The sequence below is a fragment of the Chaetodon auriga genome, chromosome 17 (genome assembly GCF_051107435.1).
Source record: "Chaetodon auriga isolate fChaAug3 chromosome 17, fChaAug3.hap1, whole genome shotgun sequence".
Classification (NCBI taxonomy): Eukaryota; Metazoa; Chordata; class Actinopteri; order Chaetodontiformes; family Chaetodontidae; genus Chaetodon; species Chaetodon auriga.
This window is the reverse complement of record NC_135090.1, coordinates 9,038,022-9,066,008: the sequence shown is the minus strand read 5'-3', so window position 1 is coordinate 9,066,008 and position 27,987 is coordinate 9,038,022. Positions and strand designations below refer to the sequence as shown.

The window sequence follows — 27,987 nt, the reverse complement described above, 5'->3', positions numbered from 1 at the left end:
TGGCTTGCTTTGCTCATAATGTTACCCTCCACATCATGTTACAGGAGTCAGCACTATAGCAAAGAAAATAGTAGTTACTGGATGTAACTCCAGTTCTATGAGTACATACATAGCTCTCTACTGCATGCTATCACAGCCACAGTGAAGTTTTTAATATGCTTAAACTTTTAGCACGGTAATGACAGTATTGTAAAATCCATGTCAGTGCCGGTGACAAAACCAGTGTATCGCCAACCCCTAACTAATAATGAGTTAACAGTAAGTAAAGCTGTGAGCTGTGTTGGGAGTCACTGACGGAGTTCACTCTCATTTTAGTTCTATTTTGGACTCCACCAGCTCCTGTGAAAAATGTGTGCTTCTTTAGCTGCTAAGTCCTCCTCTTTCCTCCCCAGCAAGTCGCTAACTTTGTCTGTCTGCCATTACATGCTGGGCAGTTTTATACTGTGGATTTATCAGAGCTTTTTTGCTGAAAGCAGCTGCCTACTGCTGCTGGAGTCGAGGTTGATGACAGCAGTGAAGCTGAAGCAATACATAAAAGTTACAGGTCAGAAAAACAAAGCAACGAGTTCAAAAAGATGCGAAATTGCTCTGTAGAGCTGGTAGGAACTGCAGAATCAGGTGATAAATTTGGGTTTGAGTGAGTGTGTGAGCCCCCTTATCACATTATCATCATCATCATCCATTTTTAATATAAAATATTGAGATGTGCAAGTTTAAGCACTCATTAAACGGTGTCATGAGAGCAATGTTATTGAGCATTAATTTTGTAAAGACCATAGCATGTCATGTTGACATTTTTATTTTAGAGAATTTGAAGCAGACCCTTAAGCATTAATTACTCAGACTCCACTGCTGATGGTCAGTTTTTCGGGCTGATGGGTAACCTTCAGGGTGTGATGAGGCTAGTTTGTAAGCTGTAACGGGCAGTGCCTGAACATCACTGGCAAGAAATGAACTTGAGCAAATCCCTTGATGACCATGTAACTGCTTGAGGGCTGCTGTTTCATGAATGAGCCTGTCTTGTGGTGCCAATACTCTCTGAAGAAAAAGAACTGCTAGAAAAAAGCATAATGGGCAAGCGATAACCTTAAAACACCATTAAGTAAAGTAGTATTGAGTCACATCTCAATACTGCACAGTGCATGAAAATGACCAACAAGTGACTAATGCGGTCAGAAAAATAATTGAAAATGTCTGACAGCCAGTTTCCTTTCTCTGATGGTCTAACCCAGCCTCACTTACCAATGCGTATGTGTGCAGGGTGCACGAACACACATGATGCCAGACATTATGTCAAACAGCATGATCTAATTTGAGAGATGTACAGACTTTTGCATGTCCTGTCCAAGTTTATTGTTGTGAAAAGCTTGTAAATTTGTGTCTCTCATGAGTCAAGTCTGTGTGTGTGTGTGTGTGTGTGTGTGTGTGTGTGTGTGTGTGTGTGTGTGTGTGTGTGTGAGCTTGTGAGAGTGCACTGAATGTGGGCCAGAGGCCTACAAGGGGAAAATGAGTGAGCTCATCCATCTGAAATGCAGCGTTTTAAGTCTTTCCACTCCTCTGTGCTGCAGTTTTATCTCTGGAAACCAACCAGGAAAGCTCTCTCTTGTCTGCTTCATTTGGCTTGGAGGGCAAGTGAGACACACACTCTCCCTCTGTTTCAATCCCACCACTCCCTCTTACTTCATACCCCAACCCCCCCCCACTGTTAGCCATGCATTGGCTGCACCGAATCATTGTGTTGAATCATCAACTACATTACCCATCATCCTTTATGTTGCATGCGTTTAATAGTTTCAGAAGATGGAGGATTCGCCCCCTGAGCCTGACTTTCTGCTGATCAGCAGCCCAGGCCAATTATCTTGGAATGCCTCATTGTGAAGCACATTCAATAACAACCATAGCCTCTCTTATTACAATCCACACACCACACACTCTGACACTGGGAGCACACTTCTGACCTCTTCTCCCTAATGAAAGCACTCTGCCAAGTGTTTGCTGCTAAGGAAACAGAATTAAAACTCAGAGGCAGTTGGGTTCAGGATACCTAGGCCACAACAAAGCACTAGTAGATAAGGCCATTGATTCCCAAACCCTCTGAAGGTTGTTAAATATCAGTCACGATCCAAGAAATGTCACGCTACTTATTTTAGCTAGGATAATGCAGTGGGTCAGCTAGAGTTGAGCTGGTGCTGTACACCTATGATGTTCTTTGTCATATTGAATGCCTGAGGAGTAGATCTTTCTCTGCTCATTGGCCTAAAGGCATGCTATATTTGAGTTTCCTGACACTCTGGACCCATTCACAATAGTCAAATCATCCAGGTTTCTCCTTGTCTGACACCTTTCATTTGCACGCCCTCCAGGTTAAGCGAATGTCTGTATACATCAAAAAGTAGTGCTTCACTTCTCTAAAAGACCTAAAATGTCCTGAATTTTTATCTTTGGCAAGGGGGAGACTTGGGGGAACTCTCACAGCAGTGCACTGCATGACTGCCAGTGTAGTATCATTACCTGCTTTGGCAAGACTCAAACACATCCCATCAAAGAGGAGGTGAACTCAGCCAAGACCATCCAATCTCTTTAAGGCTACACGCAGCTACTAGCAGGATCCTGGAGTGGCACGCATACTATGTGCTAATTAGCTTGTCAACAAGCAAATGCTTTCCTTTGATCACAGCTTGAGAGGAAATGGGGTTCAAGTTCCGCAGTGTGTCCTCTGCCAAACTGCCAAAGTGCCTGAGTACGCAACAGTCCACTAAAATATCATCCATCCTCTGAGATCTGTAGAAACAGCTTGTTTCTACCATGAGTATGAGCAAAAGTCTGTCAGTCTTACAAGTAAACTCAGCATTTAACGTGATTCAGAGCTTTAAAGGTGCTACGAAGTGACTCAAAGTGGTTCGTGATTTATCAGTGTGCGAATGCAGACAGTAGAAAACCTCTTCTTTGCTCTCAATCCACGTGATGGAGAGGGAGTTTTAACTTGGTGGCAAGCTTCGTGATAAAGGTTTTGAATACAATGACCTCTGTAGGACATCTCAGCCTCAGCTTTTCAATTTTACCTTTGACTTTATGCTCAGCGTTCATCAGCCTGAGCTGTGGCTTAGCTCAGCCTCATCTGGTTTTGTCATCTTCAGCTTTACGCCTCGTTAGTTTCTGATTTTGCCACTACACTGGCAGACGGCGAGGTAGTTCATTTCATGAACAAGCTGTTTCCGGGCATTTTGGGAAATTTATGCCATGTTATCATTTAAAGCAAATATTTTTCTATTAACTCTAGGTCACTCATAGTCACAAGCCCACAGAGAATTATCATCCAGCTGCAGTTCCTCTCAGAGGACATCTTAGCACCTTTCAGCTCTTTGTTTTGGTTTCATGGCTCGCAGCTGTTTACAGTGAAAACGTTCTGATAAGGCTATCAGCTATCTGATAAAGATTCCTCAGCGATCAGATCCAGGTTTCAAGTTACATGCCCTCCTCCAGAAGCAGAAAGAATGTCATGCCCTCCCACCCCACAGTTTTTATTAATAATTACCAACTATCGAGGGAACAGCTAATAAAAAAGAACACAACAGAGCAGCATCAGCAAATTCTTGTTTTGTTTGACGTTTTTAAAATTTTCCCTACATAAATCACATTCATTCAACTTAGTTTCACTCCATATTTTTTCCCTGGTCATCTATGCCCGCGAGGGGGGGCTGCCTCCTGGTCTGAGAACCACTGCACCGTTATCAGCTATCTTCCAATTTGTTAAAGTTCTCTTACACAGTCGAGGCTGTTGCTTGTCAGTCCTGCACATCAGCATACATTTCCATAAACTCAGAAGTTTTCTCAACTCCCCCACATTGTGCTGCTTGCTGTTCTGAGTCTCAGCGGCTGATGTTAGCGTGTGGTTCACCTCACGATGGCCAAGATCCTTCTCCGTTCTTCTGGACAGTATGTGTGGGAAGAGGGGGGTCAGGTGTACTTTGTTAGCTGTAGCTCTACTTCATCAACCTCAGCTAGATTTTGAACTCAGCGCTTACATGTTAGCATAGTAAAGTTTCAAGTTGGGAAGTTAACATCTTTGCATTGTGTGAAACTAATGCTATAGTATGCCATGCTAATGCTTTCAGTCTGCTGTACAGCTGAACTGCTGAATGACATTGAGCTTTACGCATGCTAAAACTGATGAACGTTGGGTCAAGTCATGCGATGTAGAGCATGAGTCTGAGATGTCTTAAAATGGACACAGGACAGATGGCACCATCTTTAGCTTTAAAACAGAAAATAGAAATTGTCTTTACCTCAGGATAGAGGCCCTGCAGGTAGCCAGTCTTGACATGACCTCAGAAATAGCGTCAGCAGTGCTAGTCTGTGAGTTAAGGGCAAGTTGCTTTTTGTCAAGCAACACCTCTCTCACCTCCCATGCCCTCGTCTTCACTCCCCCCCCCTCCTCCCTCTCCGTTCTCTGTTTTTATTTTACTTCATTCTGCTGCCCTCCAGCAACGATTACTCTTGACAAAGCCTTCATCTTGATTCTGTCTGATGGAAATGGGGCAGTGATGAAGAACAACAACAACAACAACAACAACGAAAAAGAGTGAGAAAAAAGAATGAGTAAATGGTGAGGAAAGTGTCTTACCATCTCTTGACTTCAAAAAACCTGCAGTGGGAGATGTAAGGATGAGTTCTTGGTGTGTGTGTGTGTCTGAATATGTATGTCTTTAAAAGGAAGCCGTGTCTTTGTGAGGCTGCAGAGTGCACTTTGTGCTGTGTCAGCAGATAAAATTTCAGGATGGACCAGTGAAGATATAAATACAGTATGTGTGATTGTGTGTGTGTGTGTATGAAGATAGAGTGTGTGAGAGTATCAGAGGGCTCAGAAGACTCTAAACTTGTGCATGATGTTTCCTGTACTGTTATCTGTTACTTTGTTCAGGTAAAACATTCAATTCGTGAAATTTCTTTGACTTTTCATCTGAAGTTTTTCTCGGTTCCCCACAACACCGCTGTTTGACATCTCTTTTCCGCACCTTGACTTGTATTTGTAGACAGAGAATGACAGACTGCAGGCAGACACGCTGAAATTTCCTCTGTTTTGAAACGGTCTTTGTGTTTTTAAACCAAGATGAGCTGAAGCTGCAGGGTGTCTAGTGATGAACTTGATAATAGGTGATGAAGCGCTAAATGTGATTTAATTCTTTCTCGCGCCGGCCTCCGTGAAATTAAATTCCTAGCTCTTAATTAAAGTCAGTTAGATGTTATTATTTTATATTAGGCTCTTTCCTCGTTTTGATGAGACTTCCAGCCTGGATAAAGTGAAATTGTGGTTGGAAACACAGATAGTGTGCTGGCGTTGCACGTTCAAGGCAACCCACCATGCAGTGCACTGACTGTTTCCTCAAAGACATTCTTAACAACTTCATCACACTGAATCCTTAAAACTAGGCGACAGAAAAACATTACTTTTGTTTGAAATGTATTGTTATACTCAGTGTCTAAGAAAGGAAACTTTTTCTTCAGGCTTTTGTCTTCTTCCCTTTTAAAACCTCCAGTACCACCTGACAAATTCATAAAATTAGACAAATGACCATTGCACACTGGGCAATAAGATTGACATCCTGGTCAATTATTGAAATCCATCACCCACCACCCCCACCACACCACAACACTGTCGCCCCATAGAGATAGAAAAGTTGCTCAGTGATGAAGGTGCATACCCACTTAAAAATTGAACCATTGTTGACTGATGTTAGAGTAACTGCAGCAGAGATGCATTGAGCTGAACGGTGCTAACACAGCAATCTCTCCAACCTTGCTCTACTCATGGTAGCAAGCTGGTTAGCTTATATTATGCTTTCATGTTTGAATTTTAACAGTATGCTACACTTTTATATGAGAGAAGGCAAAGTTAGTACTATCTCACGCAAGTGCAGTTGTTTGAGTGTCTTTCTAAAGGAACTCATATAACAATATAGTTTATAGTCTCTCAACTCTGGAAATAACACAAGACTTTATCTTGCTGGTTAGCCAGTCATGCTAATGTTTGCAGCTTACCTCAGAGCAAATAAACATGGAGGTAAAGCTAGCCCTTACTCTTTTACTTTGTGTTTCTTGCTTTAGAAGGACACCACTCCTCAATCTCATTAGATACAGAGAATCACTCTTATTTGGTCCGCATGGACATTATTTCAACATGAGTGGTGAAACGAGGCCGATGAATGAGGTTAAATTAAAAGATCTAACCTTCAGCTCACGTGTTAATAATTGAGATGATAACTGACAGCAACAGCTCAGAGAAAATGATCAAGTTTTATTTTTGGTTAACACAGGGCACCACCTGCTTTCAGATTCTCTGCAGTCATAGTAAAAATAATCAAAGAAAAAAAAAAAATCCACTTTTTTGAAAAACTGTGCCCTCCAGAACGTCTGGCCCGAGGCCTTGGTCCTTGGCCCCAAAGAGATCAATTAACTGTGGATCACAGTGATTCACAGGGTTCATGTCTACCTGTACTTGCCCAGTTTTTCTACTCCGTCTCACATCTCCCCCTCGCTCTGACAGGCAACACTTTTCTCTGTAACCTCCCCTGACAGGGTGAGAACATATCCATCAAACAGAGGCTACCACGACAGACAAGCTTGGTGCTAGACAACCTGTCAGACCGGGTTGTGTTCCTCCCTGCGCAGCTTTGCCCTCATTTCATCTCGCTCTCTGTGTTTTACACTCTTTTTTTTTTTTTGACTTGTCTTTCACCCCCACCAACTCCATCTCTCTTTCTTCCAGATCAATATTTCTGTTCCTCTCAAATGTGTGTGTGTGTTTGAAGTTGCTTGTTCTCTCTCACGCAAACTCTGTCCATTTCACCCAGCAGTAAGTGTGAAAGGTTATATTTGGGATAACTTCTCCAGAGACTGATGTGCTCTTCTTGACAGCTCATGAATGCTTGAATTATTGTACATTTCAAGGCTTTTGCTGTTATACACACTAACTTTTTTTGACTTTTTATTTTCATTTCCCTCCGCAGATGTACAATGCCCATCCTTACAAGTGGATGAATGGAAGTTTCCTCAGACGGCCAGGCACAATATCACCGGTGAAAAGACGAGTTCTAATATGCAAACAGACATATCCTTCTCTGAGTTTTATTTATGTGGGCGCTGATGTATGCCATTTGTTGTCAGGATTTAATCTGGTGAGGCGATTCTCCCTGCTCAAGAGTGCAGATGTCAAGAAGATCCGCAACCCTCGAGGACCTGTCATCCTCCGCCTGGGCAAGACTGCACTCCTACGCCCCACCGAGTAAGTTCACAGTACATGTCCCACACTTGCTCTTTTCCAAGCACCTGCAGATAAAACGCGTCTTGCACTTTGTGTACAGCTTTGGGTGGAAGGGAATGTATTACAGGAAGAGAAATAGAGTGAGCGTTCTGTTGGATTTTCAGCTTTCTGTAGGCCTATGTCGACAGGCTCTGGCATTTTTTCTGCCATGTCTGAACAAAGAGAGAGTGAACACCCTACGGCTAATCAGCCTCTGAACCCTCGCTCAACATGTCAGCACTGTCCAATGGCTGTAGTATAAAAAGCGTGCACTTGGTAAACCATGCACCACGGGTCAAACTCTGATTGCATTTCCAGAAATACCACTTAATTTCCCTCACCGCTGACACTGGCTTGTAAAGCTGCACTGTAACTGCCTTTTGGTTTTCCGTTTGTGACCACATGTACTTATTGTAAGTAGTTTTTCATATGAAATGCCTGGCTTATTTGCTTGAGCACAAACTATAGGAGTGATGCCTTAATTACTTGACATGATGCTGATGCCTGTAAAAAAATAAAAGAGTTACAAGGGTATGAATTTAATAGCGGTGTTCGGGAGCCTGGGCTTGTTCTGAGCTTGTTTCTGGGTGAAGAGACCTGCAGCCATACTGTAAAATCCAACTGAGCACGTCTTCCTTGCACAACATGGTTTTGCAGCTTGACATGGTTTAATTATACTTTACTGGGTTTTCATGTCGTTATTACACAGCAGTTGGGTGTAGATTATGTTTGGAATTGCGTGACAAGTGCTTATTAGGGTTATGGCTGGCTGTTTTTCAGTCCACTTTTCTTTCTTTTCTTTTTTTTTTTTTCTTTTTCAGTTCTTGTGAATTATAGCTGGTTTTCAGGCGGCTGAGCTTCTTTCTACCCACCGATAAAGCAGTTTTTCAGAACTTGCCAATTGGGTCAGCCTAGAGTATTTTATCACTCTGTCCAGCACTGTGAGCTCCACTTGCTTGAAGGCCCGATAAATCTGTCTACAAAACAGTCTTTTTCGGTAGAGACATTTTGTTCTAAAAGTGTCACATATATTGTTTGTCACAGGCTTAGAGAGTAGTTGTCCTTATGAAAAGGGGGGAAGACTAAAAAAACTGTCACTTCTCAGGAAATCAGTATCTTTGGAGCCAAAGAGAAAAATCCAAGATGTTTGTGTTTTGCCTTTAACCATACAGAGAGAGGCGGGAACACCATTCTCTGTCTCTTCTCTGCTGCCGGTTTGGGATTTTGTTATGGTGCGGTGTTTATTGAAATTTTAATGCCATCGGGGGCTTTGCAGAAGAACGCTACCTAGGTGACTTAACTCGGACAGAGAATAATCAATGTTTGCACATAAGCCTTACCTGTCAGCTGCGCTTCATTCTGCTTCTCTCTCGACATAGAACTTCCGATCTTGTGCTCATGTTTCTCAAATTGACGAAACAGAAAAAAGAGAAGGTCGGTTTTTTTCCCTTTGCCTTTTCCCCCTTTGCCTTCTTGCCACTCTGAAACAGACAGAATCATAGAAGACTGTCGTGTCAGCATCAGTTAGGCATAATGCTTCCCTTCTTTAATTATTTGCTTTTCTTTTTTTTCCCCACTCTTTCCTACTTAAATCGCGTTGTATGGAAGGGTTTCAGGCATTTATAAAAGAAGAGTGGAGGTGGAGAACAGATGGGTGATTAAGGGATGTAGCAGTGAGGGAACAAGAGGGTTAAAGGTTTAAATCCAGGCAATAAGTGAATGCATCAGAACAAACCCTCAGGCTTGTTCTGTGGCTTTTTCTCTTGGTAACAGTATGAGTGTGCTCAGCATTTATACATGTGTGTCCTTGTGTGTGATGGTGAGCGTGTGTTCATGTGTGTGTGTGCCCGTGTGCAGTTGCGGCATCTTTTCAAGTCCTAGGGTATAAACTGTGTTTCTGAAATTGTATAATACACGGCGCCCTCCCAGCACAGGCTCCCTGTCACTCAAGCAGCTTTATAATTCTTCGCTGGCGAGGTTGACTGAAGTGTGAGACGTGTGTACAGTAATTGGAAAGCAGCGTTTTGCTTTGTATCAGAGGCTAATCCATTCAGATAATCCAAGCTAACGCAGATGAGTGACAGCCAGATGAAGCTACTTGTCTCTCACCTCTCTCAGTTGTTTACTGACAGTGAAATGGGCACCAGTCACAGCTGGACACGCGCATTTTAATTCCAGCGAAATGTGATTTGATTGCTTTGGGCCTGTTTCTTTTAAGCAGCTACGGAGTGTAGGAGAGATATCATGGCATGAGGCCAAGATCACAACTATTTATGACAGGATTGAAATGCATGTAATGAGTACTTATCATCACATCAGCAAAAGTTGTATAATTTACAGTTTGCTTATACATTAAGCATTTTGCTGCAGATCTCTAGAGTTAATTTTACTTCAAAAAATCTACCAAATTATAAACAACCAAAGATGCAAAGGTTAGGGCTTTGGTGCAAACATATAGGAGGTGAATAAGAGAAAAGCTAAAGGGCAAAATCGTGATTTTATTTTTAGAGAACAAATGCAGAAGGCAGATATGAGTCAATGAGGAGAGGATGATGTACTTTTTACAGAGATGTTTCAGCTTTCATTTGTGGAAGAGGGGGTGATTTCCTGCCTGAATATGCTGACCTTTTTTCAGACATCCCATAAGCCTGGCTCTAGGGATGACAGTTGCAGTAGGTCAGCCGTTTGGTCAGATGGGCAGTCATTCCACCACTTTGGTCTCTAAGCAGCTCTTAGCTATAAGGATGAAATGTAATACAGACATTCATGGTCTGCAGAGGATACATTCCAGTTACTTTTCCTCCTTAAAAGACATGTTTGGCTTTTAGTGAAGTGTCTGGACCATCAAATGGCCTGACATGACATTTTGCACATTCATGGTACCCAGAAGATGAATCCAAATGACATTAGCGATCCCCTGACACTTCATCTAGTCCCACCATGACTTTTGTGGCTTTGAGCGAAATGTCTCAACAGTCATTACATTTGGGATAACATCTCAAGACTCAAGCACTCTTCTTGACATGCTTGAATAAGAGTACATTTCAACTTTTGCTAATTAGCAAAGCAACTCACAAAACTAAGACGGGGAACCTGGTAAACATTTTGCCTGCCAAACATCAACATGTTAGCATGCCTAATTATAGTCTCACATGGCTGTAGACTAGCCTTGTGTTTGACAGGTGAAGGGGCCTGGAAAACACTTGAGCCTGGAAAAGACTTGAGCCTGTGCTGACAGTGGTGATATGAACCCTAGCAGGATGCCATCTCCAGTACATAAATTCCCATATCCAAAGTATACTTTTCATAATAGTTGTCAAGGTACGGGCTGCTGTCACAGTTCATTTTCTTCCTGAAGTTGTATACATATTCTTTAAAATAAAAGTAAAAGTAGAAGATGGCCATTGGGAAAAACTGCTGTGTCTAACATTTGGCCACTACAGCTTGAAACTTTATTCTTTCTTTTACATCTCAGCTTCGAGCTGTTTAAAATTCCTATCAGTCAGATGTGTATAATACATTCAGGGACAGAAACACTCTCCACTGAAAACAGTTGATTTCAGCACAGTTAGAACCTGGTATAAGGGTGCTTATATACCTCTCCAGGTGATATTCCCATCTTAAGCCAGAGATCTGCTTTTTCAACATTAGATTTCCTCTTCCCCTCCTCCCCTGTGCCTCTCTGGTTTGCACTGACTTTTTTTTTTAACTGTAAAAAAAAAAACAAGAGAAGCAGAAGTAACTTTCTCTCAGACTTGGGAGAGGCTAGATCTGAATCTGTCTGGCCCATACTGAGTGATTTATCTCCCCGTTGCACGACTGTGTGTATGTAGGTGTGTGTCTGTGGTGTTTACGTGTGTTTTTTCCAGCACTGTGAATGTAATCGGCCAAGGTGAGGTACTTTCAACTTAAAAGTCAATAGTTTGTGAGTGGTTTTGTGCCCTGCAGCGCATGTCAGTAATCGACAGCAAAGCAACTCTATTTTCAACATTGCGTCTTTCTTTCTTTCTTTCTCTGAACATCTGTCTGTGTCTCTATCTGGCACACACTCACTCTTTCCGTCTTTATATTGTCTATACAGGCACTTTTTCCATGAAGTAGTTAATATCAAACTTTCACCAATTTACATAATATACCAGCATTTCTTGGTCGCTCGTTGTAGTTTTCTCTCCTTCTCTGTCTCTCTTTGTCCCCCCCCCCCAGCCCCCCCAGTCTCCAGGTTCAACCTTTTCTCTTTCTCACCTTTTCTCCTACTCATCCTCTCTTTGTTTTGACGTCCTGTAGTTGACTGTTTTCCCTTGGATCTTCCCTCAGTCATAAATCACTGTCACCCTACTTCTAAGAGTGGGAAACCAGCTGCCAGCATCAACAATTTTGTGTGTGTGTGTGTGTGTGTGTGTGTTTTTGTTTGTGTGGATGTGTTCTACTCATGTTGTGGGGACATTAATGTGTTTAGACAGTCACAGTGTGGGAACTCGCCTTCTTTATGGGGGACAAATTGCAAGTTCACATAATGTAAATCATTAAATTGTGGCATGAAGACTTTTGTTCAGGGTTCGGCAAGTTGTGGTTATAGTTAATGTAAGTCTCCAGGAACTGAGTGTAAGTCTATGTAATGTCCTCAGAAGTGGTCGAAACACAACTGTTTAGGTGTGTGTGTGTGTGTGTGTGTGTGTGTGTGTGTGTGTGTGTGTTTGTGTGTGTGTTTGCAAAGAGAGAGAGAGAGAAAGAAAGAAAAAGAGTGAGAGAGAACATTTCAGAGTGTTCACCATCTCAGTGAGCATGCATTTCACTGGACTTGTTTGTGAACCCTTCATCTCTCAATACATCTTCACACACCCATGCACTGAATATTTGTGTGTGTATATGTGTGTGTGTGTGTGTGTGTGTGTGTGTGTGTGTGTGTGTGTGTATATTTGTGCGCTTAGATGCCCTTGACCAAAACTGAGCGATGAGACTTGCCGGACTGTATCTGCTATGAAAATTAATGCCAGGGGGTTACACACAGCGGGCTTTGCATTGTACTGCTGGCTGCAGTCACAATGTGAGGAGACAGGCAAGAAGGGAAAAATAGGGTGGGGGGGTGCATGCTTAGAATATAAAGATGCTCACACAGGAAGCACACATACTGTAAGATCACTTTGTCACTGTACTCATGTGGACATCAAAGAAAGATATGCGAACCCAACAGCTGTCTTAATTTATCAAAAGACAGTTTTTATTTTCAGAAATACATGCAGTATACACAATATACATACAATAGACACCTCTACACACATACAGTACTGATGTATACAACTAGAGTACTGTTGTATCACACACACACACACAGTAATGTGATTTCTTTTTTAACAAGCACTATAAGGGATTACAATTTAAAATTCAGCTACTAGTCTCAGCAATGCTCAGTTTCTTGCACATTTTTTTGGGTTGTTTGCTCTTGCAGGGAGGCTTGATTGATATCAGTTTTCTCTGTGTGGTCAGTAGAGAGACTAGTCTGGGACGTTTTAGCTTCACACGGGGGCTGGAGGTGTGGAAAAATGTTTAGCCTCTACCTGAGGACAAGAAATGTGCCTTATTTTATTATCGTTTTAGCTGTTTGCCAGCCAGGGGTAACCTAACCTAAATTTATCTGGCGAGCCTACAGCTGGGTTTTGTCGGTTGTGAACACCACAGCTTCATAGTGAGGAGAGAAAATGTGCAGTCACTGGGGCTAAACTAACACTTGAAGGTCAGTAAATACTTCCAGACTGTAGACTGGCAAACAGTTGGAGTTATTTATAGGCACCTTTGACAGAGCTTTATAGCATCTTTCGCATCCCAATTTGTAACAATGGGTGCTATAAATTTGCAGTCTCCAAGACCAAGTCAAGATAACCTTGATGACATCATCAGTTTCTCACACTTGACAAAGATCCTCCAATCCCAGAAGACGATATCAAACGGTGATAGAAGACTGACATGTTTGTATAAAGCCGGTGGGGCTCCACTGCACTTGGTTTCACCATTTCTCAGCTGCCACATATTCACTGGTGATGTTTCTCCAACCCTCCTGAACTTCTGTGTTCCAGTCAGGTGTTTCCTCACGGCTTACCTGAGGAGTTCACCCTGATCTTCACCCTGGCCTTAAAGAAAGCTGCCCTGAGAGAAACCATCTACCTCTTCCAGATATCTGATCAGCAGGGATACCCACAGGTGCAGCTCACTCTCTGTTTCCTCATCGCCTGCTTTGAGCGCTCCGACCTCTCTTTCCTCCTATCACCACTCCTTCCCTCTCTCATTCTCTCCTTCCCTTCGCTCTCTCTTCCTCGATCTCCCTCCTTTTGTTCATCATGCCTTTTGTCTACTCATTCCTCCTGTCTCTCATCTCTCTTTTGCATAGTCATCCACTTTCCCCTTCGATTTATTTCCTCCTGTGACACCTTTTCAATTCTCTCCCCCGCTTTCATTCCACGCATCTTTTGTCCTCTCTTATTCTTCATCTGATCCCCCCCTCTGTCGCTCCCCGTCACTCTTCCCTCGATCATCTTCTGCTCTCTTCTTTCATTCACCTTCATTGTTATTCATGTGGGTTCCATGATGAAGCGCTGGAGTCCCTCAGAGTCCTCGTAATCACTAAGACTCTGAGGCCAGATTTAAATACTCAATGTGTATGATGGATGGAGGCCAAGTCGCCTCATTAGGAGTGATTGATTGGCTGTACTGCTCGCGTGTGTAATTAATATGTCTTCCCCTTTGCCTCATCTCTGCTGCTGTGTTCTACAGCTTTGTTAGGTCCTAGCAGCATGTACATATTACTCTTTGTTGCCAGTCAGACAGCTACATTCTTCTTATGCGTTGGCATGTTGAACGCATTGTTTGGTGTTTAATTAGCACTTGAGCATATTCATCTATCACTTTTCACCCACCCCTCTCATCTTTGTCCCCTCCCCACCTCTCTGTCCCCCAACCCTCACATCTCCGCTCCGAAACACAGCTCTCTGTAGACTTCAGCGGCCCCGATGGCACCCTGTCCCTGCGTGCCAGGGGGGTGGACCCCGCAGCTGACCTGATGACCAGTGTTTTCACTGGAGAGGGGGTGGAAGCTCTGATGGACTTGCGCTGGCACAAGGTGGCCCTCAGCGTGCAACACGAGGCCGCCTCCCTTCACGTGGACTGCAGCTCCATTGAGACCAAACCCCTGGAGCCCCGTGGAGTTCTGCCCACTGATGGACACACTCTGCTGGGCATTCAGGCTTCAGATGCTCGGCCTGTGCAGGTATGGATCCATGCAGAACTGGGAAAATAAACACTGAAAAGAGAGAATTTGTGTGAGCTTTTGATTGAGTATGCAGCGTGTGGCTGCCCACTGCCCATGGCTACTGAAGAGCTTTTGATCAAGGTTAAGCTTCGCAAAGTAAATGCCATCTAAACTTACAACTTGAAAGTGTGATGACCTTCAGTCTCTCTCTGTATGCAGAGCGAAATAATTTTACTGACATCCTTCATTCTCTCCATGCTCGCGTGTGTCCATTCATATATGTGCTTACGTTTTGTATTTTAGATCAAAGGCAATGAGTTGCTGTTCCTGCTTAAAAAAGCAAACAGACTACCTTGGAATACGGGCCTGTAGTGAGCCGGGACTATTAACGCTGAATAGATCCAGTAATCCAGACACTTAGTTTGACGATCAATTAACCGGCCTAGTTAGAAAGCAGGCAGGGCCTTCGTTAGCACAGGGAGGAAGTGTTCATAAATGCACGCACATACACATACACACGCATGTAAACCTCCTGACAAAGTGCTTTCCTAATACTTTATATAAATGAGAAATTAATTGGCTCTCAGCCTTGTTTACAGCCTCATTCAAACTCTATTTGCATTATTAAATAAACAGCCCAGAGGACTTATGGAGACCTGCAAGTTCATCGCAATCTCTTTCCCCCCTCTCTTTCTCAGATGGATATTCAGCAGGTGATGCTGTACTGCGACCCCTCCCTCGCCATTCAGGAGGCCTGCTGTGAGATACCTGGGGCACGGGTGAGAATGAAAACCCTCACTAACTGTTAAACAATGATTAACGATAGCAGTGAATTTGTGTGGCGCACAGACTCTTCACAGCTGCTCTACACTAAATTCTGTCCTGCAGCGGCTTATATAATGCAAATTTGAATTTTAGAAGATATGTTCACCTTTTGGGAAAATACTCTTTTTGCTTTCTGGCAGAGAAAGTCCGTGTAGTAAATGTGAAGCTACAGCCAGCAGCTGGTTAGCATCGATTAGGATTGGAAACAGGGGAATGAGCTAGCTTGGCTATGTATGAAACTCCCACCCACCTCCCAGCAGATTTAATCAGCACAGGGTAACATGTTACATCTTGTTTGTTTAATCCTTACAAAAGACAAACTCAAGTTTGGCATTTGTTATTGGTTACTGATTATTTGCTGGATTATTTCTTGGCGGGAGGCAGTATTTTCCTGGAGTCTCTGCTGTTTGCCTATCAAACTAGCCAAGAATTTGTTCAGGACATAACCCTCTAAAAAATGGCTAATTGTCAGTCTTACTTTATTTTTGTACAGATTAAACAAATGAGATATAATGTGTTAAAGGTCCAGTATTTAAGAGTATGGGATCTACTGGCAGAACATGACAGAAATTGAATATAATATCATAATAATGTGTTCATTAGTGTTTAATCACCTGAAAATAAGAATCGCTTCATATTCATTACCGTTAAACATAACTCTTTGTATCTGCAGAGGGAGCGGGTCTGTTCTACAGAGTCCGCCATGTTGCTCCACCGTGTTTGTACAGTAGCCCAGAGAGGACAAACCAAACACTGGCAATGCAGTCTGCAACCTCACTGCTAGACGTCCCTAAATCCTACACACATGTGCTGGTTGGCTAACCTAGCTAACCAAGCTATCTGGTTGCTGGCTGTAGGTGTATATTTAACTGATATGTCAGTGATGTATTAATCTTCTCATCTAACTGGACCAGGAAGGAAATAAATATTTCTCGAAATGTCAAACTATTGCTTTAACAAGATAAGTGCGATTGTTCAACAGCAACTGTCCAGGGATTCAATGGCTTGCACGAGGATGATTCAGTAGTGCTGATGTATCTCAGCAAGGGGCCTGGACCTTTTATGGCAGCTCAAATGGCACCTCTTTTAACCAATTGTTCTAGTTGCCGCAGTGACTTATTGGTCTCACCCCAGTCCCAACATGGGGCAAAGATGGGTATGAGTGTGGAACATCATCTCAGGAAAAGGCTTTGCTGTGGCTTTAAAATCATTTCTTTAGAGGTTTCAGGCTCACACGAATCTTAACCTCAGTCAATAAGTACCTTCCACTCGGTGGCTTGTTGGAGCAATTTGGAGACACTTCTTACCTCAGTTAAACCTACTCGAGAGACACCTGTTGCAGCTGCTTCACAATAAAATTCACAGTTATTTCATATGTTGCGTTCCTATATAGCACTCTGTCATTTCCTTAACTGAAGCTTGCACACATATGAGAAAGCTGTTATTATCAATACCAATTAACGACGGCTCGATTGTGTGCAGTTTTGTCACGTCAGCTGCTAATATTGTTTACTCCGAAAGTGTGACTGAAACCCTAATTGAATAATACTAGGGCAAAATATTGCTTGCTCTCTATTGCAGCTTCAGGAATACAATTACACTATTTATTTTGTCTTATCTCCTCTCTTCATCTGTTTTTTTGTGCAGTTATTGTATTCAGGCCTCAGACAAAAGCCTCATCAAATAGAAAAGAGGTTAATTGAACATAAATACACCTTCTTGCTGATAAATGAGGACATTTATTTATAGATAAATGCCTACTAATAGGTGAATAAATAAAGAATTAATCAGAAATAAAAATGATGCAGAGAACAATCAAACAGATGAATAAAAGATATAAACGGTGAGATAAGACTCTTTTCCAGTGGATGATAGTGAGGTGAATCAGGTGATTTAGTTATCAAAAAAAAAAGGGACAGTGAGATGCTAACATCAGGAGCAATCAACTTCTTTAAAGATGATTATTTTATTAAAAATCAATTCTTATCACAGCAGCAGATGGAGGTTTTGCCTACTGAAGCAGTCTGCTTTTGTCTGCTGGCACGGGAGGTGCAGGCCTGGAACTTCAGACTATTTCATGAAGGAGCCCTCCAGGTTCCGAGGCTGCCAAGTCCTTGTGACGTTGTAGTTGAATGTCCAATAAAACTAATCTGGCTGCACTTCTTCAGCTAGGCTTGAGTAATTCCACTGGCTGGAGGAAAACGTCCAAGGCTTGTTTGGAAAAAGATTCAATTCTGTCCTTGCTACAAACAAAATAGGTAATAGGTTCATTGGTAACAGGTGATAGTATCATGAATGGGTATGAAAGGGGCCTCCTCAAAAGGCAAGGATGGAGCGAGGTTCACCACTTTGTGAAACACATGCAACCCACTACCACGCCAAAGAGTGTAATACACCGACTGGTCCACGCTGGTCCAATGTGCCGGTGTCATGATTTGTGTCACTGAGATGAGAAAAACAGAGTTTGTAATAATAAATCTGCAAAATCCAGTTACAAAACGTGCTAAAACGTGCTGAGAAACATTTCAGGTGACGTCACTTTGGCTTGGTTCAGGTACCAAACTGCTTGGTTAGGTTTCGGAAAAGATCACAGTTTCTCTCAAAGTAACTACTTCCTTCAAACAATCAACACAGGATGTTTCCATTGTTCCGACATGAAGAGACTTATCCCAGAGAAAATGTGTCTTGCAATATTGCAAACACTGGAACTAAATTAAAATTTTGCACTTTATTAATCATGCTTGGGGAAATTCAATTTTTACACTCTGTTGTATTTTCATTACACACACAGAACCTATAGACACTCATAAATGGAGGGATGTCAGAGTGATGGGGCTGCAGTTAAGTGTGTGGTGCCTTGCTTAAGGTGGTGAACCTGCACCTCTCCAGCTACCAGGTCACACTCTGTAACATGGTCCAAGCTGGACCTGACCCAGCAACCCGCCAGATCCCAAGCCAAACCCCTACGGGCAGAGCTACTGCTGCAACACATCAAATACACAGTGAAGCATCAAACTAAAACAGGAAATATTTCACTTTTGTGCTTCAGGTCAGATCTTTGGAGTCTGCCAAATGCCTAGTCCAATGTTAGCTCAACCTGCATCAGGACGCACAAAATGCAGGGGAAGTTTTTATGTCCGATTTTCAAATCCCGCCCAGAGTGGAATTATAGGATTCAGGCTGGAAATAACCAAAGTGTTATTTTACCTTATCTGAAATTATGTGTTCATTGTACGTTTGCAGTGCCCACCAGACGCTCCCAAGAGCCGCCGTGCTGCTGAAAATGACCTGTTGGAAAACACTTTCAACCAGGTAAATCAAAGCCTGCACCCACCCACCCGCACATGCACACAAAGAGAGACATTTCAACATTCCGACAGAAAAAACAACAATGCAAAACGTGTGTGATCACACACAAACTGCATGCACCAAATACCACTGAGAATACACTTCTTAAGCTTTATTCATTGTAAAATCAAATACAAACACTTTAGATCCAGTAATAGATTGAGGGACAAACACAAACACTGATGGGTCCATCACAAATTATCACATTACACGGTTCCCATGAGACAGACATACAGACATGGAGAAGCAATTGGCCTCAAACAGCTTTGTTCTTCAGACAGGTCGAGTTGTCCTGGACGATCCTGCTGGCAAGCAAACACTGGCCTGTAGGACTTGAACCAAATGGCGTAGTTGTTTTCCTTTGAAACTCTGCTGAGGAAAACATGTTTTCTACTCTGCTGCAGTCTGAGTTTTATACGACTTCAGTTCAGTTAAGTCTGCTGGTAGCAATCGTTCAAAGTGTCGGCGGGCAGTGTCGAATGCATGACAAATAGAGCCTTATGCAACACATGGGAGCAGTTTTTCCACAAATTTCCACGGTGCTTTTTTATGGTCGCTTCAACGCTGCCTGATACATGAAGTTTGTCCAATATAACGTAAAGGCAATTTATTTTTGCTTCCACACCCGCTTGTTTCATCATTCATATTAATGGGATCTATATCCAATTATCTATTCATTAGGGCCTGGTGTTTGTCTTGTGGAGTGCTGGTGTTAACTTAGTGCTCTGGCAGACTTCAGGACACAGTAATCAATCCCAGAGATGGCTTCAGCCAGACACAGTTACACTAACTCAGGCATGCTGTCTCTCTCTCTGTGTTTCTCTCTCTCTCTCTCACCTGCCATTCTTTCTCTCCTTCTCCTGTACTATCAGTTGACTGTGGACTGAATATGATATGTGTATTATGATGTTTAGACTTTTATAGTGCAATGTTCCAGGCCTAGTAGCATTACCGCCATCTTCCTGCTTACTGTGTTACAGATTCATAATGGCCATGAATGCAGCCCAGACACATTTCTGTCGTAATTTCCCATTTTTATATCTATTCTGTCTCCTTTTTGCTTTGCTCTGTTTCATAACCACGGACGCACATGCACAGACTAACTTGAGTTGTTTCTGTTTTGTGTCTGTATGTTACCTTTGCACACAGTAAATGAACAATGTAATCCAAGATTCCAGTGTGCAGGCCAGATGTTACTGAGCCACAGCCACTGCTTCCATTAAACTAAGCCTTACGGAGTGACATATGAAAGTCAGCCTACTTGGAATGTCATGTGTTTTGTATGTGGAAAGAGTACTGTACATTTTGGCTATGAAGTGAGCACAAGTTAAACTGGGGTTATCTGTCAGTGAATCACCATTTCTGTCGCATGTGTGCCCCTTTTCTTAACCCTGTAACACACAGTTTCCCCCTTTTTACTCCTTAAGCAGCATTCAAGGGAACTTTTAAACAAGAAAGTCTGTGTACAGGTCTTGGAGGGAGCTGCACCAAGTCTGACAAATTGCCTCATGTGATGTCACTTGGTGCAGTGTGTCGGTTCAGGACTTAAGGTTTGATGTTAGACCTAGACCTCTGTAGCCTGTAACTAACAGAACACACCCAAATCTCCTAAAGTTGGTGGTGGTTGGTGGTTGGTATTGTCGTTGTATTGTTAGTCAGTCTCCAGAATTAGGTTATTTTTATCAATTGTTGATCTACAAAAAGTCGTCCATGCTGTTATCTATTCTCATCTCGATTTTGCCGTGTTATTCAGAAGAAGATATCATCCGGGGTTCCCTCCGCCATCCGCAATTGGAACAAAACGCTGTTGCTCGTCTTATTACAGGGACAAAGAGGCTTGATTGCGTCACCCCTGTGTTTGCCTTCCTACAGTGTCTTCCTGTTAAATTTCAAGTTGATTTTAAAATTTTATTGCTTACTTTTAAGGCCTTAAACAGCCCAGCTCCTGTATACATTTCTGATTTATTGACCTGGTATGTGCCCTCTCGACCATTAAGATCCATGGATGGAGCCCTGCTGGTTGCTCCCAGCTCACGGTGTGTGACTCAGGGTGACAGGGCCTCCACATTATGGAACTCTCTGCTGACTGAACTCAGAAACACTAAGTCTCTGGCTTCTGTTAAATCTCTCTTTAAAACTTTTCTTCTTAGTTAAAGCTTTTTCAAATGCTTGATATATGTTCGATCTTATTTAGTTGATTTTATTGTCTTTTGTTCCTCTGTCCTCATGCGCTTGGCCTCTGTCTCATTTTATCTACAGAACCTTATCTTTATCTCCCTTATCTCCCTATCTATTTTCTTTTGTAAAGCACTTTCTGTTAGGGAAGTTGTAAAGTTTATTATTGTTATCATCATCATTATCATTATTATTATTTTAATCTTGCTGAGAGATAGCAAACAGCTAGCCTGGCTCTGTTTGACAGTCAGAAAACTTGACTACTAGCACCTCTAAAGGTCACTTAATTTTGTTTTTCATTTAATCTGCACAACAATCGACGTGTACCAACAGGGTAAATGAATTTGCAGGGAGTTACATGCTGGACACAGTAACTTCATGAAGGTTGCACTGGTTGTCTTGAAATTACAGAAATGAGATATTGTATAACATGCTGCTTAGCTAGTTACTTTAATTAATGTGAATTATTTCAGTCAGGCTAGCTAAGCTGAGCTAGTTAAGACAAGCTAACTAGCTGCTGGCTGTAGCCTTAAATTTAATCCTCTCATCTAATACTCAACAAGAAGGCAAATAAGCATATTTCCAAAGATTTGAACCACTTTTCCACATTGTCAGGCAGTTGAATGATGCTCACTCTGAGCAAAATATTCAACCCAAGACTCAGCCAAAACACGCTTTTGATGTTGACTCCAGTCTGTCAAATTGAAATATTCTAGATATGTTGATTATATTTTACATTGACATGGACATGTTTGGCATCTTTGGCATCTTTATGGTTTCCAATGGAATTTGAAATTTAGTTCTGTTGGTTTCAACAAGTTTCAGCTGCACAGCATTAGTTTGCAATGACTGCCCCCTCAAGCTGAGGATTCCAGGACTTACTTACTTACCGGATAAACAGAAACGAACTCCATTTTCTGCTGATGTTAAACAGTCAGTCTTTGCAACAGCTAGTCGAATCAAGTTTGTTGCAGAGCTGTGTAGCACTGTTTCTGTCTGTGTGTGGCTCACAGCACTTACTGCCTTCCCGAGGTATGACAAATCTCACCCACACTGTTTCATATCTTCCAGCACTTATTTTCTCTTGCTTTCAACCCAGCTCCCAGTTGAAAGGTCATATAGTCCTCAGAAGACGCAAAGGCTTCTTTGTGTCATGTTTCCTCGTTCTCAATGTGATTTTACTTCAACTTTTTATGTCGAAGTCCAAAACCAGGTGTAAAATATCATCTCCCTTCCTCTCTTTGCTGAAACTCTTCCTTATTTCTCTCCTTTCCACCTTTAGCAAAGTGTTTCCGTTCACTTGTCCAATACTTCCTGCATATGTCTTGCTGTTGACTTTTTTTGTCTGATTAGTAGCTCTATGCACAGCAGGGTCCATCTCTCCATTTGTCTCTGGGCTCAAGAGGTAGAACACTTTTCTCTCTCTCCCTCCTCATCCTCTTTCATCTCGTTTTCCACTCACAGAATAGAGAATGGCTGTTAATGACCCACGTGTAATCAAGATGGCCCTTATTTCTCCTGTCTTTGTTGTGCATCTGATGCAATGAATTGTAATGCCAACAAGGTTTAAAGCGATGCACTGCACATGCAACATGGAAACAACAGCTTGCCCCTGCCAAAGATGTCATATGATGTTGATAATAGGGAGACTTTCAAATGCAACTGCTGCCACTTCAGGGAAGATCTTCAAGAGATTCAGGCACTGTGAACTGCAGCGCGGCAGCCAGTGACTGGGAATATCAACTATATGCTCAAAGGATTGAGAAGAATGCTGAAAGGGCTAAAACAGGAAATGGGTTATATTGCTGCCACAGTGGAGAAAACCAGACTAAATCATATTTTTGTGAATGGTCTTCAAAGCTATTTGATTCAGCTTGTTTGATATTTTTTGAGTCACTTTGACCATGAAACCACCAGCATCACTGTGTAAACATAGAGAGAAACCCATTTTGGACCAAACTGAAGCCAAATTGTTACTGGGGTCATGTTAAGATATGATGTGAAAGGAAAAAAAAGGCCTGATGTTCATTTTCTTTCTGTCTTTCTGTCTGTCTTTCCTTCTGTCCACCAGCAGGAGATTTTTGCATCCAAGGATGTGGCAGAGAAAGTAAGCCTCTCAGTTCACACCCACACATACACATAGTACAGTTGACTTGAGTTTCTAATGAGACTTATGGGACCCCACAGTGGCTTAGACCAAGATGGTCGCCTCAAAGCAGGCCTCAAGCTTCCGCAATCCAAAGACGAACAGGTTAGGTACATTGGAGACTCTTGCACTGGTCACCAGTCCATTGTGTACCCCTCCAGCCTGAAATAGGGTCCAGAATTAGCATATATGGATGAATAAAGGATATGCAGGCCATAGGTGTGTATATGTGTGCACATTTATGCTGTGTGTATGTGTGTGTTGTGCATTGGGTTGGAAACAGAAATAGTCTATCTCTATTTCCTCCTTCCTCCTTTCAGCTTGCTGACTGACCAAGGACTGATTTACACCTCATTATGCGCTGAGTCTCAGTCGGGAGTTGCTGCTGCCTATTAATTTTGTCATTCACCTACAATGGGCATGTTCTGTTCACAAATAGAATACAGAACTCCAGACGCTTCATTATGTTGCTCCTGTGTGTGCTTACTAATGCAGCTGGTCGCCTCCCGTGACTTCCTCAATCTAGGTTATTACCTGGGTTGGAGCACACAGCTTGCCTTGCCACTGGGGGAACACACTTACCAAGAAACAAAAGTGACTTTTCATCTCTTCTGTGAATATAGTTTCGTCAAATTACATTTTTTCAGGGTAAAATAGTATCGGTCAATTGATAATACTACCTGATATTACGCACTTTAACACAAATATGCCGAGCAGGCCTCTGTGTTGATGTCATTATGGTCCCAAATGGTTTCAATAAGGGATAGATACGGCTTCTGCTGCATAATCCTAAGGCTCAGTCAGTTTGTATCACAGTGTTCATGCCACTCACCTTTTCCTTTATACCCTGTTCCCACCACATTGGCGGCTTCTTGGTAATGTAAGTCAAGGCTCAGCTCCTCCAATCGGCAGGAATATATCAAAACAGAGGGATATTCTAGAGCTGAAATCCCATTATCTACATCTAAATTGGCATATAAACTCCAAATCTAACCAAAACTACATATTTTGGAAATCTGTGTATACTGATATTAGATTTTCATTAGCATGTGCTCTGTCTTGGCCTTGTTGTGTCAATGCCTGGCAGCTAGAGAGACGATGCCAAAAAATAAGCCCACTGGGATGTTCAATACCAAAGAACGAGGCTCACTGACAGGATGGTGGTGCCAAAAATTCAGCCTGTCTTTTGAGATGTTAAGGTTTGGTGTACATAATGTCGAATGAGTGCCTGTGTATTGAGATGATGGATGATTTGAATAGTAAGACAGAAACAGATAGACTTAAAACTACACTAACCAGTATTAGTGCACTGTATTACCCATGGATAAAATGACCATGAAGCAAAAAAGCATTGCTTGTAATGTCTTCTTCAGCTCCACAGAATGTTTCAGTGATAAGACAGTTAGCAACTAGCCAGTAAACATAAGCCTTTGGAGTATGGAGCATTTAGTAACTAAGAACTAGTAGTAGGTAAAGACCAAAACAAGTGGAGAATGTGGAACACACTCCAAATGCATGCTAACGTGTCTGTGTCTGCCAATTGTGTTAAAGGCAAATCTTGGCGAACACTTAATGCAACATTAAGGTACTCGTGCTAACACTAAAGGGTATGTCTCAAATTGATAAAACCTTGGAATGAACCTTTGCATTGGGATGTTTCATTCTCTACAGTCTATGAATTGTACTGCCAACAAGCAAGTTAATGTAGTATAGCAATTTATTGTGCATGAAGAGATCCCACTCATTTGAAACCACAGTTATTGCTATAAGTTAGCAATGCAATGCAATACAATTTTATAGTCCAATATCAATTTCAACATCAAAATTGCCCCAAAGTGCTTTACAATCTGTACCGCATACACCCTCTATCCACCCTCTATCCTTAGACCCATTCAGATGAAGGCAAATTCACCCAAAAAACTCTCTCAATGGGGGATAAACATAGACGAAACCTCAGGAAGAGCAATGGAGGAGGGAATATGCGTCAAGCTACTTCCAGGTGCCTCCAAACAGATAGGAGCTGAGCCACCCAGCGTCCTCTCCACCACGGAGACCTGGAAAGATGACAAACTACACAGTCACACAAGAGGCAAAGCTCAGGCGCACCATTCACACAGAAAGGAGACAGGAAAGAAAAGCACACACAGAGGGAGGGAGAGAGACGAGGACAACGTGCACACCAGAGAGAGCGAGAGATGAGAGGAGAGGCTGAGTCTCAGATAGGACAAAGATCCAGATCCGAAACATCTGGAATGAAGCTCTAACAGCCAGGGGAGAAAGAGAGAGAGAGAGAGTCCCAGGATGGCCGACAGTTCAGCTTAAAATGCCTGAGTGAAAACAGATGACAAGGAGGACAAACTAGAGAGACACACACACACACACACACACACACAGAGCTTGGATGCTTACCACTGCATCTCATGGTATAAATATAAACTCATACAGTATAAATACAACAGAAACGAAGCCCATGGAGGAAACACTGTGTTAGACAGTGAGCATAGTGTTTTGTGGTGTTCCGACATCCTCAATTCTGCTCTCAGTTAATTAATCTAAATTCATTAAGAGTGGTAACGACAGCAAAGCGGGCTCAATTACAAGGACATTTCAGTGCCATTTCATAATGCACAGTCCGCCACAGTTTGCTGCTCTTTCGCAGCAATCTGACTTCTCCATTTCAAAGTTAAACGCAGAGAATAAGCCATAGAGGCGAAGCGGCTGAGATTTTAATTGGAGCTATATGAGGACTCAGCTAAACCCACGGTCAGACAGGAGCTCGGAAAGAGTGACTCGTCATTGCAGCTGGTCGAGCCAGCCATTGATAGATTTGTAGCTCGTAAGAGGGAGGGGCTGGCGGGGGAGAGGAGGTAGAATTACACATTGTCTCTGTGCTGTTACTATCCCGCTTTCATCGTCTCAGCAAGCTCATACTCACTGCCTCAGTGTATGCAAACTTCCTGGTGCGACTCCCAGAAACACTGGGTGAGGGATTTGGCTTTAATTACTCGCTTCCACTAAAAATGCTTCAGTTATTTATAATGGTTCTCCTTATTTGGTATGTGTCTGCGTGTGTATGAGTGTGTGTGCCCTCCTGTGAGGAGCAGCTGGCCTGCTCACTCCTGTGCTGTGGGAATCAGACATTCCTATTGATCTTCATCTCCCATGGGAGGAGTGTGTGTGTGCGTGCGTGCGTGTGTGTGTGTGTGTGTGTGTGCGCCCACTTGCCTACCTCTCATCCTTTTTAACCGCATATTGTAGCAGCACACGCTTTAGTTTTGTGTAACAGTGCCACCACCTGGTGACTACCGAAACTACAACCCAGTTACTCCCTTCACGAGCCTCCTTCCACTCAGACACACAAGTCCTTCCGTGAATATTAAATCCAGTATGATAATCATTTTCTCTTTCTGTGTCTGTCTGTAGTGTGCGGGTTGTTTATTCCTGAATAGGGAAGAAAATGTAAGGATCGCTGATCTTTACTTTCATTTCTTTCCATGAGAACATGTCATTAGTGTAAACACTGCAGAGTGTGTAACTCTACGTGTGTGTGTTCCAGGTAGTAAATCTTGGCGGAGCTGCTGGGTTGAAAGGGGAAAAGGGCGACCGGGTAAGTGTGTGTGTGCATGCGTGCCTCATAAGACTAATATCAGTGGAATGTGTGATGTCATCACTTGTCCGGACATGCCTAGCATTGAATAGTCATACACATACTTTGAAGTAGTCCACTATGATGCTGACTATAGACCAATCCACCACCCATCTCAGTCTTCAGCGTTCATCAATTCACTCACATGCAATCATTCTTCTTCTCTTCATCTTAGGGTGACGCCTGCTCTGGCTCCCATTCGGGTCCAGTAAGTAACTTTTCCATCGTGTCTCTCTCTGTTTCTCCCTCGCCACGTGCCTCTGTTTGCAGAAAAGCATTGTCTCATAATTTGGCATGCAGTGCAGTATGAACCTGAAATGTGTCCAAAAAGCAGTCTGTGATAATATATGCCAACCAAGTGTCTCTAACCTCAGTGCACAGAGGGACCCAAGGGCCAGAAGGGAGAGAAAGGCGAGTCGGTGAGTGCCAATCTTCTGCTGCAGGTTACAGCATCACATCCCGCTGCCTCCCAACCCCCCTAACCCTTCAGCTATTTAGTTTGATCCTTATTCAAAATCTCATTTTCAAGCATCCAGTCCCAATATTAATTATGCAGAGGGAACGAGTGTGTGCTTTGTATGTTTATTTACCGGTGAGTCACTGTGCGTGCATGGATTTATGTGTGCAGGTCTCTGTGACTGTCTTTATGAATACATGTGTAAGTGAACACACCTGATTCATACAGATGAATCTGGATATACATGCACCTGACATGATTGCATGCAGAATGTCAATTGTTTCTGGTTGCGTGCGTGTGTGAGTGGAGCATATGGGTCCAGCTGGTAGTCCACACGGGTTGCTGACTGGTCACTGTGTTGTTTGCCATGCTCCAGTGGTGTGTGTGTGTGATGTCTCTTTAGAGCCAGGTCATTGATCTGGGCCTTGTCTCCATCCCTTCTCTCCACAGGCGCTGCCTGCCAACTGGGGCGAAGCAGTTGGGTACAAGGTGAAAGGTTTAAGAAACTTTCTGTGATGAATACCGTAGATGTGATCTTTAAATGATCATCAAGTTAATTTCGAACCCCTTATTATTTTCACTTTCCTCACTCTCTGTATGTTTCTCACCTTTTTTTTTTAATTCCTGCTTCTGTCTAGGGAGAAAAAGGTCAGAAGGGAGAGCTCGGTCCTCAGGGTCTCACAGGCACTCCAGGGAAGGACGTAGGTGTTTTTGTGTTTCATAATTCTTTTGTCTTTTGCTCTCTTGTGTTTTGTCGTATGAGGTTAATTCAAACAGTTAGCTTGAATTACGTATTTCCAATACCACAAATGCTTAAATGAGCATGCCCTCTCAAACACACTTATGCACT

The 27,987-nt window shown here is 42.6% G+C and overlaps 1 protein-coding gene across 4 annotated transcripts in view; it reads left to right on the top strand.

Annotated features, from left to right (window-relative positions):
- Positions 1-27,987, top strand: part of col16a1 (collagen, type XVI, alpha 1) — a 73,139-nt gene that overhangs the window by 9,558 nt on the left and 35,594 nt on the right. For 2 of the 4 annotated variants that reach the window (XM_076755341.1, XM_076755337.1), the window contains exons 3-15: positions 7,008-7,076; positions 7,165-7,282; positions 13,372-13,495; positions 14,277-14,558; positions 15,239-15,319; positions 18,609-18,677; positions 22,960-22,995; positions 26,458-26,493; positions 26,591-26,641; positions 26,856-26,888; positions 27,055-27,099; positions 27,588-27,626; positions 27,776-27,838. In XM_076755341.1, coding sequence (XP_076611456.1) covers positions 7,008-7,076; positions 7,165-7,282; positions 13,372-13,495; positions 14,277-14,558; positions 15,239-15,319; positions 18,609-18,677; positions 22,960-22,995; positions 26,458-26,493; positions 26,591-26,641; positions 26,856-26,888; positions 27,055-27,099; positions 27,588-27,626; positions 27,776-27,838 — 1,046 coding nt within the window. The remainder of the gene's footprint in view (positions 1-7,007; positions 7,077-7,164; positions 7,283-13,371; positions 13,496-14,276; positions 14,559-15,238; positions 15,320-18,608; positions 18,678-22,959; positions 22,996-26,457; positions 26,494-26,590; positions 26,642-26,855; positions 26,889-27,054; positions 27,100-27,587; positions 27,627-27,775; positions 27,839-27,987) is intronic. The other 2 variants (XM_076755338.1, XM_076755339.1) reach the window with 2 other exon arrangements.